At 35.2% G+C, this 12,697-nt stretch overlaps 3 protein-coding genes across 3 annotated transcripts in view; all 3 read left to right on the forward strand.

Moving 5' to 3' along the window:
* The window catches only part of LOC104799659 (mediator of RNA polymerase II transcription subunit 31), a 2,305-nt gene extending 1,836 nt beyond the window's left edge, over positions 1-469 (forward strand). The window contains 2 exon segments of the mRNA XM_010522299.1: positions 1-104; positions 247-469. The exon segment at positions 1-104 is cut by the window's left edge and continues 27 nt beyond it. Of these exon segments, the coding sequence (XP_010520601.1) occupies positions 1-104; positions 247-259 (117 nt within the window). The 3' untranslated portion in view covers positions 260-469.
* A 24-nt stretch (positions 470-493) lies between these two features.
* On the forward strand, positions 494-3,856 carry LOC104799746. Its single transcript, XM_010522386.1, has 3 exons — positions 494-508; positions 1,836-1,929; positions 2,297-3,856. The coding sequence occupies exons 1-3, from the start codon at positions 494-496 to the stop codon at positions 3,406-3,408; spliced, it is 1,221 nt and encodes a 406-aa protein (XP_010520688.1). The 3' UTR covers positions 3,409-3,856.
* A 3,935-nt stretch (positions 3,857-7,791) lies between these two features.
* LOC104799660 (peroxidase E5-like) lies at positions 7,792-9,834 on the forward strand. The gene is made up of 4 exons (XM_010522300.2): positions 7,792-8,071; positions 8,398-8,589; positions 8,845-9,013; positions 9,197-9,834. The coding sequence occupies exons 1-4, from the start codon at positions 7,841-7,843 to the stop codon at positions 9,655-9,657; spliced, it is 1,053 nt and encodes a 350-aa protein (XP_010520602.1). The 5' UTR covers positions 7,792-7,840; the 3' UTR covers positions 9,658-9,834.
* Positions 9,835-12,697: the final 2,863 nt, after the last annotated feature.

Below are 12,697 nucleotides of genomic sequence, written 5' to 3' on the forward strand. Positions count from 1 at the left end.
CCAGCCGTCTCTCCTATGCAATCCAGCATACCCGGAGGATCTGCACTCGTGAAGAACGACGTGAGGAATATGGGTTCTGCTGGAATCGATCGAAAGAAGAGAAAGTAAGTAATGCCCTGAAACTTTCTTCCAGCACACCATTTGGATTTTGTTTGATGGTTTTCTCCATATAAAACTGCTGTCAAACATTGTATTTTTCACAAATGACAGAAGATAGGTTTCTAATAATCAGTACTATTGTTACAGGAAGGGAACCTAATTGTTTCTGATATTTGCCCAAGTGAAGCATTGACAGAACACTTGTAGTGAAGGTAGCCCGTGTTCATTTAAAAAAACAAAATGTGACAGATTTTTTTTGTAAGATTATATCGTCTCCCCCCCCCCACCCCACCTATTTCACATTCTCTGAATCAAAATAAATATGTTCTGAATTTGGATGCAATGGTGATGCTTGGTTGAAGCTTTTTTATGTGTGTTTTTTTTTGTTCTTACCATGGGCGATGCAAAGGTAGTCTATAGTAATAATTATGGGATTTAATTGTTTCTACAATCTTTAATTTCCTAAAAAAGTTGGATAAAAACTTTAGTAATTTATATATTCAAATAAATGATATAAAATTATTTGAGAATAATTTAACTCGACAATACGATGCAGAGGACGACAAAAAAGAGAGAAAGATTTACTTAATTCAACTAAAACCTTCAATTTACTAAAAAAATATAATTTCATCATAAACATTTTTTTATAACAACCAAATTTGTAAAACCTTAAATCAGAATTAATATTTGGGATATTGATCTCCCAAGAATCCGGATGCATACATACAAACCACTCGAATGGGAGGGGTTTTTTAAATCCTAGTTAGACCTCACTAAAATCAAAATTTTAAAGGATAATCGCATATAAATACCTGAATTTTTACAAAATTTCCAAATAAATATCTAAACTATAAAACTCTCAAATCAATATCTGAACTTTTCAAAACTTTCATATAAATATCCAAACTTTTAAAAAACTTCCAAATACAACCAAATTTCATAAATACCGTTTAATTTATAATAGAATCCGATCACTTCGTCGATTAACGTCGTCAACAAAAATTATTGTATTTGGAAATTTTTTAAAAGTTTAGATATTTATATACAAGTTTTGAAAAGTTCAAGTATTGATTTGAGAGTTTTATACTTCAGGTATTTATTTAAAAATTTTGTAAAAGTTCAGATATTTATATGCGATTAACCCAAATTTTAAATAAAACGTTAAAAGAAACTAAAAAGAAGCCAAAACCGACTATGGCTTTCAAATAAACAAATGTAAACCGTTGGATTAATCCTTCGCATCTCAGCCGTCCATTTTACCCAACGTCCTTTTCCTCCCCTATAAATAACAACCAAATCTTCTTTATGCCGTTCCTAAAGTTCCTTTTATTCTCCAAATTTTCTTGCTTTTCCCAAGAAAATATCAGAAATTTCCAGATCCCGTTTCGCCAAAAACATTCGACACGCCAGAAATTGTACGAAAGGAAGATTTTGAAAATCTGATCCGAATCCGGTGGATTATTCGAAACCTCAAATTCCAGTTTCGGGGTTTCTGCTTTGGATTTGTTTTCGTCTTGGTTCCCTTTGATCCGCTTGTTTTCCCTTAATTTTCCGGTTCGTGTTTTGAGATCTGTGCTCGAAATCAACGGATTCGGTATCTGATTTGTGGATCTGATTACTGATTGTTTGAATTAGTTGGTTTTGAGATTTGGGAATTTGCGAAACTAGGGTTCCTTCTATTTGTTTCAGTTTTGGGTTTGGTTCGGTTAGTGTTCGTGTGTCTCGTATTTTTTTAGAATGAACGATCAGTCTCAGCTGATGAATCCACCGCCTCCGCCGCAGATGATGGGCCAACCGCCACCACAGATGATGAATCCGCCGCCGCCTCAGGTAATGAATCCCGTTCAGTCGCAAATTATGAACCATACTCAGTTGTTAGGTCAGACTCAGGGAATGAATCATCCAGTTATGGGTATGAATCAGCCACAGGTCATGAACTTGACTCAGTCTCAGGCTATGATAAACCAGTCTTTGATGATGAACACCCGGAACTTTAACCCTAACCCTAGCTTGAGTACCAAGTATCAGAACCCATCTTCTTCGCAGCATAATAACTTTGGTCCTGCTTCAAAACAATCGAAAGTGAACCGAAACAACTGGAAAGGTAAAAGGATTCCCAACGACAAGAGACCCATGAAGGAGCCGATTAGGAGGATGGATAATCTGATGCCTAACCCTGGTATTGCTATTTGTCCAGTTGGTACGGCAGGGTATAACCCTCAGCAGCTACATGGTTCTGGTATTCAAGTTGGGTCTGTTGGTGCAGGAGGGTACAATCCTCCGACGCTCAACGAGTTGCAGTCTCAGAACAGGTTGAAGATGAGGAAGTTCTACCCGAAGAAGAAGTTCAGCAATAACCGTTATGTTCCCTACGCTCCGAGGAACACAACTTCTTTTATTATCCGTGCTAAGAAGTATGGAGTAAATGCTGAATTGGTGTCTCCTTGCCCTGTGACACCAGCTGTGCTGCCAACGCCCATGTTTTCGCCGTCCAGGGAGGTTTTGGGCGATATGGCGAAGGAGGAGTGGGGTGTTGATGGGTATGGCTCGATGAAGGGGCTTATTAGGCTGCGGTCTGATGGACATGATCTGGAGCCCCACTTTGATGATGGTGACGAAGACGAAGGAGGGTCAAGCGAGAGTGATGTGGAGGAGCATGTAGAGGTCGAGAGGAGATTAGATCATGATTTGAGTCGTTTTGAGATGATTTACCCGAATTATGGCGGTGCTGAGTATCACAATGTGTTGGAGAATCGAGTTGATGATCAGGATACCCATATTGCACAACTAGAGGAAGAGAACTTGACTCTGAAGGAACGGCTTTTCTTGATGGAAAGGGAGTTGGGCGATTTAAGGAGGAGGTTACAGTTTCTTGAGAGGCAGAACATGGTTGCTTTGGATGCTAATGAGGAGGTTGTGGAAAATGAGTCTGAAAACGACAGTGGAACAGGGGGATCTGACGCTCGTACAAGTGATGACGCAAAGGAGAATCAACATGTGGATGCAGAAGATATTTGCATGCAGGATGTTGCACAAGATGATGCCACGGTTAAAGAAGTCATCAAAGACAAGGGTAAGGTGGATGAAGCCACAGAGAAACCTATTGTTGGATTAGGAGCTTCAGTGGAAAATAACTCAGAATCTAAAGAACTTGCCGAAAAGGATTCCGGAGGAGATGTGGATGTTGCAGAGACACATGGTAATGAGTCGAAGATGGAAAGTGTTGTCATGAATAGCAGTGGAGAAAAGGACATGAGTTATGAAAAGTCTCAAGATTTAGCTCAGAATGATTCGGTTAAAGAACAATAAAGAAACAAATGTGTTCTGGAGCCAGGAAGAAGAGTAAGAACCCCAATAACGCTAATAGAACAGGGCAAACAATATTATGAGAGGACACTCAGTTCAGACCAGGGAGCATATCAACCCTGATTCCTTAATGTAAGTCTCTTACATGAACTGGCGGTGCTCTACTTATTTTGACGGGTATCTGTGCATTTGGGGGCTACTTCTCTTTCCTCTCGCTCTTGCATCAAGGTGTAGAGCGTAGCTTTACCAGGGTCCTTCGTGCTCTTAAATGACTTCGTACTAGGGTTTTTCTCTTTTTTTGTTTTTGTTTTGTTCATCTGGGTGAGAGACAGATTATCGAGGTTCCTGTCATTTGTGTATCTGATCTTATATGGCCCCTGCTTTATTTAGTCGAAAAAGAACTCATGGATGTGTAAAGTTTTTAAAGATTGATTTTTTTTCATTTTGTGAAGTGTTGGTTGCGTATATATGCCTTTGATTTCTTCTTGCTCCTGACCCATATTATGCGCAGTAGTTTGATGACCATGGAATGGAAGCCAGAAAGCAAGAGGAATCCTCGTGTATGTTGTAAGATTTAAGTGTATGTCTTGTTTTCCTTGGTTTGGTTTGCATTCTAAAACTAAGTTGGAACTGCAGTGATTCAGTTTGGAAGAGTCCTCGTACTTTGTTTTTTTGTTCCTTAGCCATCGGATTAGGTACAGTTCTTCCCTCCTGCTGCTTTTCCGTTTTGCAGACGTGAGAGACCCTTCTTACATCCGGTTCCTCTGTCGTGGAAAAAGCGAGAAAATACAGGTGAGCAAACAAACAGAGGGTGAGAATGTGAATTCTCGCATGAGTTGTTTCTATTCAGGTTCGGTTTTTATTGATGAAAATATTCATTTTTTTCCTCAAGAAAATTTCAGTTTTTCGGTCATTTATATGTTGGGTTCGTGATTTGATTTGGTTCGTTTTTTTTTCTATTCCACAGAAGTTAAACCCATTTTGGTTTTTATCGAATTAGATTCGGATACAATTATATATTTGGTTCGGTACGGTTTTGTATAACCGAACTGAAATAGCAACTCTTAGCAGACTATTCGAAGAGAATCTCTGCGGGTACCCGATGGTAGCGGAATTCATAGTCTCTCTCTTTTTCTGGTGTAAAAGGGAGATGTGCCCAGATGAGAGATGCACTCAGATTCTTGCCACAAAAGAGGTACTTCCGATTCCGATGTTGTTTTTTTCCTGTTCAATCCGATCCATAACCGGTCGGTTTACAACTATAGATGCTGATCGGTTTTGGATATATAATCCAAACCAACTTAAACCGATTGATAACCGGTTTGGATTGGTTTCATCAAACCAAATCCCATACCTTGTTTAGACTAGATCATGTCGTTTTTAATGAACTTTCGTTCCCATCGAATTTCATGGCACTCCTGATGAAATTCGGTTGGTTATAATCAATAAATTTTGATGTCTCAAAATAAAAATAAATAAACCCAACAAAATTTAGGGTTGCCTTAACAAAGCTGATAAATTTTCGATGGATTAGAAACTTCTTTTTGTTTATTACACCAAAATTAGAATTCTCATCATCTCCTTGGTCTACACAAGCCTTGCACTTTCTTTAATCAAACAATTAGGTGAGAATGCCTATGAAAAGCCCATTGGGCTCAACTATATTCGTTAATTGTGTAGCATATGGGCCAAGCCCCATTAAGCCCATGCTTACATATATATACACACATGCATGTGTGTGTTCGTAATCTATTGCACGTAAGATAACTGGACAATGTATATTCTGGATTACGGTGTGGTTTTCATGAACCTATCTTGAAAAGTCTCCCTTTGGAAATCTTTCTGTCGGCAATGACCGATATTGAAACGTCGATTTGGACTATGAATAATCGATTAGAAACATTATTTAAACTTTCTAAGCATTTGTTACATTGTTTTTATCTCCTTAGTTTTGTATAGGTACTGTGCTCTGCTTTTTTTTTTTTTTGTATACCTAACATTATTTCCAGTGATTTCATTGGGCCTTTTTTTCTCTTCATGCGTCACACAATTTTTTGTCGCCATTTCATTGTCTTTAATGTATTTTTTTAGTAATGTATTTTGTAATGGTTCATAAGAAAAATACAAACCTTTTGTAAGATAACGTCCAAAATGCATTTATATATGTATATGCATTAATTTTGACACTTAGCCTTGAACGGTGGCATGGATGAGTAAACGGTTATATTTTAAATGCTAATAAGAGTTAAGAAATATATATATATATTCAATTTTATAAGCTAAAAGATAAAAATACATATGTAAACGGAAAACCCTCAACTCAGTTGATTGAGAGCTTGCAATCCTAACTCAAGGTTGTGAGTTCGACATCGTTGGCTCGAGCTTTTTCCGAGTCTGTCAATTTCGGTTTATTTACCCGTTCCAAGTGGTTTACATGTTATTGCGTAGAGTCGAGTAACATCATGCCCCGAAGGGCGGTGGGAGTCCCACAATCATAAATAAAAACATATTTCGTTCCGTCTCATACATGGAATACATATACTGCACATGTTATTAGCAAAGGAAAGGCAGCGAGCGGAAAGATCCCTGCACGTTACGGCAGTTGTTGTTTGTTCCTTAGCAGCCTAAACATGGCCTTTTCCCTTTTCCTTGCATATTTAGAACTCCCACCATGTTTAATTTCAAACACCGAATTCGAAGTCTTTATTTTTTTTTAATGTTTGCCCTTCTAGGATCATTGACAAAATTAAGAAAGATATATATAATATTGGGTTTTCAAACACCGAATAGAAAGTCCTTTTTTTTAATGATTGCAATTCTAGAATTCATTGAAAAAATAGTAACGTGTTAGAAATATATGGCTTGTGTTTAATCACATTGCACTATATATATGTTGTAGTTTCTTATTTGGACATTTTTCAATTATTGCAAAGGTAGTTAGTTCATTAAATGGATAACAACTATACAAGAGTCGGCTGATGAAGATATTCAATGCAACGTTTCTTATCCGATTTCATATTATTCAATGTTTTCATAATAGTTTATTACACACACACACACACACATATATATATGTGATGTCATACTATTCAATATTTCATAATAATTTCTTTATGTTGAACCGACAAAAGTAATTATTGCATATATTTTGATCAGTCGCTTAAAACTCTAAAATTAAATCTTTGTTTTTATTGAAAAAATATTTATATAGGTCCAACTACATATATATACACGCAATATGCATATTATGGTTTATTATAATATATGTTTTTCTTGTCCTGAACACATTGTAAAATAATATTTAATATGGGTAAAAGGAATGTTTATCTAAGTACAAAAATGTTAGAGAGGAGCATGGTCAACATACCGAGAGGGTGGGGGTTCGACTCCTTATCCGTTTACATGTCGCCTGTTAGTTATGGCTGATTTACCTCTCATGTGTGTTGCTGACTCGTGCGCGTGAATGTGGAGTTTACTCCGTCAGTGCGCCCTATATCCACCTCGTGGTGGTTGAGCGTTAGACACACCTGTTGATCAAATCTCTCTGAGATCATTAGGCGCAGGTGGTGGTCAGTTCGATTCTACAGGTAAAGGTTGGGTAGCAGTAGTTTCCAACGTTAACAAAAAAAAATGTTAGAGATATACAATAATATTAGTAATTTTATTTTATTTTATTGTTTTTACAATATTCGCTTAGATTTTCTTACATAACTATTTTATTTTTTAATTTCATTTATAATAAAATTCATCAAAGATCTTTCTATTATTATAAGTAGTTTACATCCATAATTACAAAATTATCATTTAACCTTTAAAGATAACAACACTTGAAAACTGTTATTCATAACAATTAACAAGTGCGAGTGAAAATGCGAATGCCCGTTTGTGTCATGAAAACCCTGTTGTTTTCGTTTGAAATAAAGAAAATAAGAATATGCACAATGAAATGACTGTGATTTTAATTGTTATCGAATACCAGTATTATAATTAAGAAGTAGAATACATTAATATAATTTTATTGGAGATATACAACATATTTCATATTAATTTTTAAAATTTTATATGAATTAATTTAAATTATTAAAATGAGTGGTTGTGGCGGCTTCGGATATACGTGCTACTAACCTCTGTTCATATATTTATATATACACACACACATGTCCAAATTATTTCTATATTTTGTGGTCAATGTTAATTGTATATTTGTGCGTTAAAGTTTCCTCGGCGCATTTCGTCGTTGCGTTTAGTTTGAGTTATAATATTGTTGCTGATGCATATATATATATATATATATATATATATATACATATTTTAATTTCTAAATTAACACAAGGGCAAAGCCACCATATTTGACCTTTCCCTCTATAAAACGGTTCCATTATTTCAACACCTTAACCATTAATAGATCACACACTGAATTAAAAAAAAAAAAGAGATGAGTTCTTCTTCTTCTTCCTCCTCCTCCATATGTGGAACCCTAATAACTTTGGGATGCCTTCTCCTTCATGGAAGCTTTTCCAATGCCCAATTGTCCCCATCTTTCTATGACCAAACTTGTCCGAATGTCTCAAGTATCGTTCGGAACACCATCGTTGAAGAATTGAGATCCGACCCCCGAATCGCTGCCAGCATTCTCCGCCTCCATTTTCACGATTGTTTCGTTCGTGTAAGTTTCTTTTTCTAATGGTTACATATTTTCCGGATTTTATTTCAACCATTATAGGGAATTATATGGAATTTACATAATCTATAACTAGTATTGTGTCTATTCACTAACTCCTAATCATACGTTCACCACTAAACCACTTGGAAGAACTTTTTTTTTTGAAGAAAATGTAATGAAATACAAAAACCGTTAAGTTTCAAATCTAGGAAGAGTTTCTAGTCAAAGTCATAACCATGGAAAGGGAAACAAATAGATTGGAATATAATATTTTTTTTTTTCAATTTTACTTTTGATAATAAAAAAATATAAATTTAATAAATGTATAGGGTTGCGATGCATCGATCTTGTTGGATAGTACGTCGTCATTCCAAACGGAGAAAGAGGCTGCTCCTAACAACAATTCAGCTCGAGGGTTCAATGTCATCAACCGGATGAAGGCTTCCGTCGAGGAGGCTTGTCCCGGCGTCGTTTCTTGCGCCGACACACTCACTCTCGCCGCTCACGAATCCGTCGTTCTCGTAAGATATACTTGTCATTACGTGTAAAATTTCATCCACGGTTTCTATATATCGTGAACTATATATGTATATATAATACATGATGTCATACCCTTAATCTAAAATATTATATAGAGAATATGATTCAAGATTGGATGACAAGAACACACTTATACCATTATACAATCGTAACCTTTTTTTTTTACGTATATAATATACGAACTAAGGTATATATATATATATATATATAATATCATGTCGTAATTATAATGATAGGCGGGTGGTCCGTCGTGGTCGGTTCCATTGGGAAGAAGAGACAGTTTAGAGGCGTTTTTCGACCTGGCGAATATCCGTCTTCCGGCTCCGACCTTCACCTTCGACCAGCTTAGAGAAAGCTTCTCTAACGTTACTCTTGATCGGCCGTCCGATCTCGCTGCGCTTTCCGGTATGGTTCTCTTTTTCTTTCCTTTTTTTATTTATTTTCTGTTTTAATTATAATGATAGTCGAGAGGTTTTATGTTAATTATCTGTTGAAATAAATATTACTCGATTTATTTTTAAAAGTTCTAACGTTGAATTTATGATTTTATTTTTTCTAATATAATAAGAATGGTCGGGCATTATATAGGTGGTCACACATTTGGAAGGGCTCAATGCGGATTCATACTCGACAGACTGTACGGCTTCAACGGGACAGGACTGCCCGACCCTACTTTGAACACAACTTATCTCAACGAGCTTCGTCAGATATGTCCGCAAAACGGGGACGCGAGCGCTTTGGCCAATTTCGATCCCGAGACCCCGGATTCGTTCGACAATCGCTACTACTCGAACCTTAGGATCGGAAAGGGTCTTATCCAAACCGATCAAGAGCTCTTCTCCACCTCGGGGGCCGATACGATTCCTCTCGTGGAATTATACAGCACGAATACGACGGCGTTTTTCGAGGCATTCGCGGAAGCGATGATAAGGATGGGAAATATTACACCCTTGACCGGAAACGAGGGAGAGATTAGACTGAATTGCAGTGTGGTGAATTCGCAACTAAGGGGCGTGGAGAACGTCGGTGGGCTTGTTAGCTCCATTTGAAAGTATTTGCATTTGTGTGTAATAAAGGAATAATCTCGTGGCAAATAAATAAATATGCGATAAAATTATGAGCAACTTGCCTTTTGTAAACCCGTGTCTTTTTCAATGTGTTGTCATTATTTTTGTAACTGTGCTACCTAAAAAAATCAAGAAATATTTCAGATTCTCGTGACAATATATATAAAACTTTTTGGGGTTTTCATTTATGAAAATAAACAATATATATATATATATAGGAAATGTTTTATGTGTTTTTTTATTCAATGGATATACAATGAATTTATAGACTATTTAATGGGAGAATTTTAGGTTAAAAATCTTAAATATAATTAATTGCATATTGTTCTTATAGTATACACAAAACTTGGCAATAAATCAGGTCAACAGCAGCCGACGAATATCTAATTTGAAACCGAATCTAGAGTTTAGGTTTAATGCTTAGTAATTTATACAGTTGTAAACAACTAAAATTTTCGTTATTCCATGGATGATGCTTAGATTCTTAAATTTATTAATCGAAAGGTTTCTAGAAATTTTGTTTCATTTTTAATATATTTAAATTCCAAAACTACATCTATATTAAAACAAATGGGGTTGTTGCTCTTCATTTTTTTTACGCTATTACGGAATCTTTTTCTTTTTGGAAAATCCGTAATATTCTAGTTTCATGAAATCTAGTTATAATTTTATGGAATTAAATTTATATTACGGACGATTAATGACTCGAATCAATTCGTGGACTGGTGTTGAGAATTTAAACAAGTGCGACGTGTATTAAGAGACAACCTCCCCCAAACGGTGCATTATTTCTTTGAAGGACCCCACTTGTAAATTTTGTAACCATATTTTATAATATCTAGTTTACATTACCGTAAATTCCAGATGCTAAATTATTATTTCAATGGCTATCGAAATTTGTTGATTTATCAGAAACGTTACTTATATTTCGAATTAAAAACGTTGAAAAATGATACATTAAGGTATTGGGTCCCTCTGAATTTTGGTTAGGTGCTTGTATAAGTTTGCCGTGTCGTGCGAGGTTTTCGTGGTAGGTTTTCAAAAGATCACATCAATTAGATATAAGTTACATGAATTCAAGTAGGCCCATTTTTAATTATGTATTGACATATATTACGCTGAATTAAAAAGTATGGAACACTCGTCTCAAACCCCAATGTAGAGAACTGTAACGATCTCTAGAATTCAACAGACCGAACCAAATCGAAAAAACGGTACTTTTTCCGATCGAAACCGTTCTTAATTCCAGAACGGTACCCTTTTTAGAGAACCGAATTTTTCTGAAACCGAATCGAACTTTAAAAATCCCGAAAAACCGAATATTTTTAAAGGAAATCTATCATTTTTTTTTAATAAAACTCAAAACCGAACCAAACCGATTGGTACCTATTTTTATAAAACCGAAAGAACCGAACTGATCCCTTCCCGTCTCGAACACGAACCATTTTCCGAAACGCCCACCCCTAGTCAAAACTGTTTTCACATACCAACACGAGACCTTTCAGTGTGTTTTGTCCTTACTCGCACACATCCCGGAAAATACTTCTCATGAGATTATTCATTCTAAAACTACTCCAAAACGAACACATTTAATTTTAGAGTTCTCTCGAGATGGTCGACTGAAAAGGTAGATGTATCTTGTTGCTATAAGTAGCTCAATCAATTCTTTTAAGTTACTTTTGACTGTGTAGTCTCAATACTTATACAGCTCTCGGATCCTTCTCATTCTGGTGCATTCGATTCATCCCTGTATCCCCTACCCAGAAACTCGTCAGGAGTTGCTCCTTGTCCATGCCTCTCGTATCGACGATCATTTTCTGCCCTTCTACGGTATCCTGGACTGTCACAAGAACGTACTCATGGACCCAAAATGTTTGTAGATTTAAACTTCGATAATATTTGCATGAACTATATTTTTTTAAATATTAACTTTTAAATAGTTTGAGGGACCGATTTAATTATTCGAAATCTTTGTAAAGTGCGACAAAAGGTAATTGTTTTGATAATCCGATCTTTTAGATCGAGGCTCAAACTAATACGAAGATGTAAGCAAACCATGTAATTAGAATATAAACTCATTCTCCAACTTGAGACTAGAATTCGGAACAGAACAAACATTTTACGTTTTTGTTTCACTGATTAAACAAAAGGTAATTTTTAAACTATACTCTAACAAAATGTATGTATTTTAATTTGTTTAGACAAACCAAAATATTTACTCCAAAAATCAACATGTTCGCCTCCCAGAATCACACATTTTCACATTCGTCTGTTCCACTTTGTCTCCAACTTTGATTTCCAAAAAAACTTAACATTTCGAGATTATGGCAATTTGCCCTGAGCCGCCACCCGACAGAATAAATTAGGCGGGGCCCATAATTTTTTAAAATAAATAAATTTTTAAGTACATTTTTTAATTGTTGTTCATTTATTTTAATGCATAAATATCTTTTACTGGATAAAAAATTAGGCGGGCCCGTTATAACTTTTAAAAAATAATTTTTAAGTATTGTTTCAAATAATGTTACAAGTACGATATTATTTAAGTGAATATTGGTATGATTATGTTATTTTTATATATTTATATTTTAAAATTACAATTATTTATTTCAATATTTTAATATCGTTTATAATAAAATATATTGAAATATTTTAAAATTTCAAATTTAATATTTTTTATAAAAAACAATTTTTTTAATCTTGCATAGGGGAACGAAATTTTGATACTGTATATGATAGGTTTTAGAACTTTTTAATAGTGAATTATACTAATGAAAATTTTGAATTTGCACAAAAATCTATCTTTTTTGGTATATTAATCGAAATGATGACAAGGATCTGAAATATGACACATCTCATGGGAAATCGATGGGAGAGCAGGTTGAATTATAGGTGACAAGAAACGTAACGTGATAAAGACGACTGACTTCTATCATGTGACAGCATTTCTACAGATATGTAAGATATACCAAAAAAAAAAAAAAAACAGGAGGGTTGAATTACTCGAATTTATTCTTATTAT

The sequence above is a fragment of the Tarenaya hassleriana genome, unplaced genomic scaffold (assembly GCF_000463585.1).
Source record: "Tarenaya hassleriana unplaced genomic scaffold, ASM46358v1 Cleome6, whole genome shotgun sequence".
Classification (NCBI taxonomy): domain Eukaryota; kingdom Viridiplantae; phylum Streptophyta; class Magnoliopsida; order Brassicales; family Cleomaceae; genus Tarenaya; species Tarenaya hassleriana.

Bases quoted from the DNA above. Each gene is read 5' to 3' on its own strand.
- LOC104799746 (XM_010522386.1), top strand. The intron at 1,930-2,296 runs GTAATGAATCCC...CTATTTGTCCAG, and splicing joins TGAATCCGCCGCCGCCTCAG to TTGGTACGGCAGGGTATAAC.
- LOC104799660 (XM_010522300.2), top strand. From the start codon at position 7,841: ATGAGTTCTTCTTCTTCTTCCTCCTCCTCCATATGTGGAACCCTAATA. The intron at 8,590-8,844 runs GTAAGATATACT...TTATAATGATAG, and splicing joins CTCACGAATCCGTCGTTCTC to GCGGGTGGTCCGTCGTGGTC. The intron at 9,014-9,196 runs GTATGGTTCTCT...GGCATTATATAG, and splicing joins CGATCTCGCTGCGCTTTCCG to GTGGTCACACATTTGGAAGG.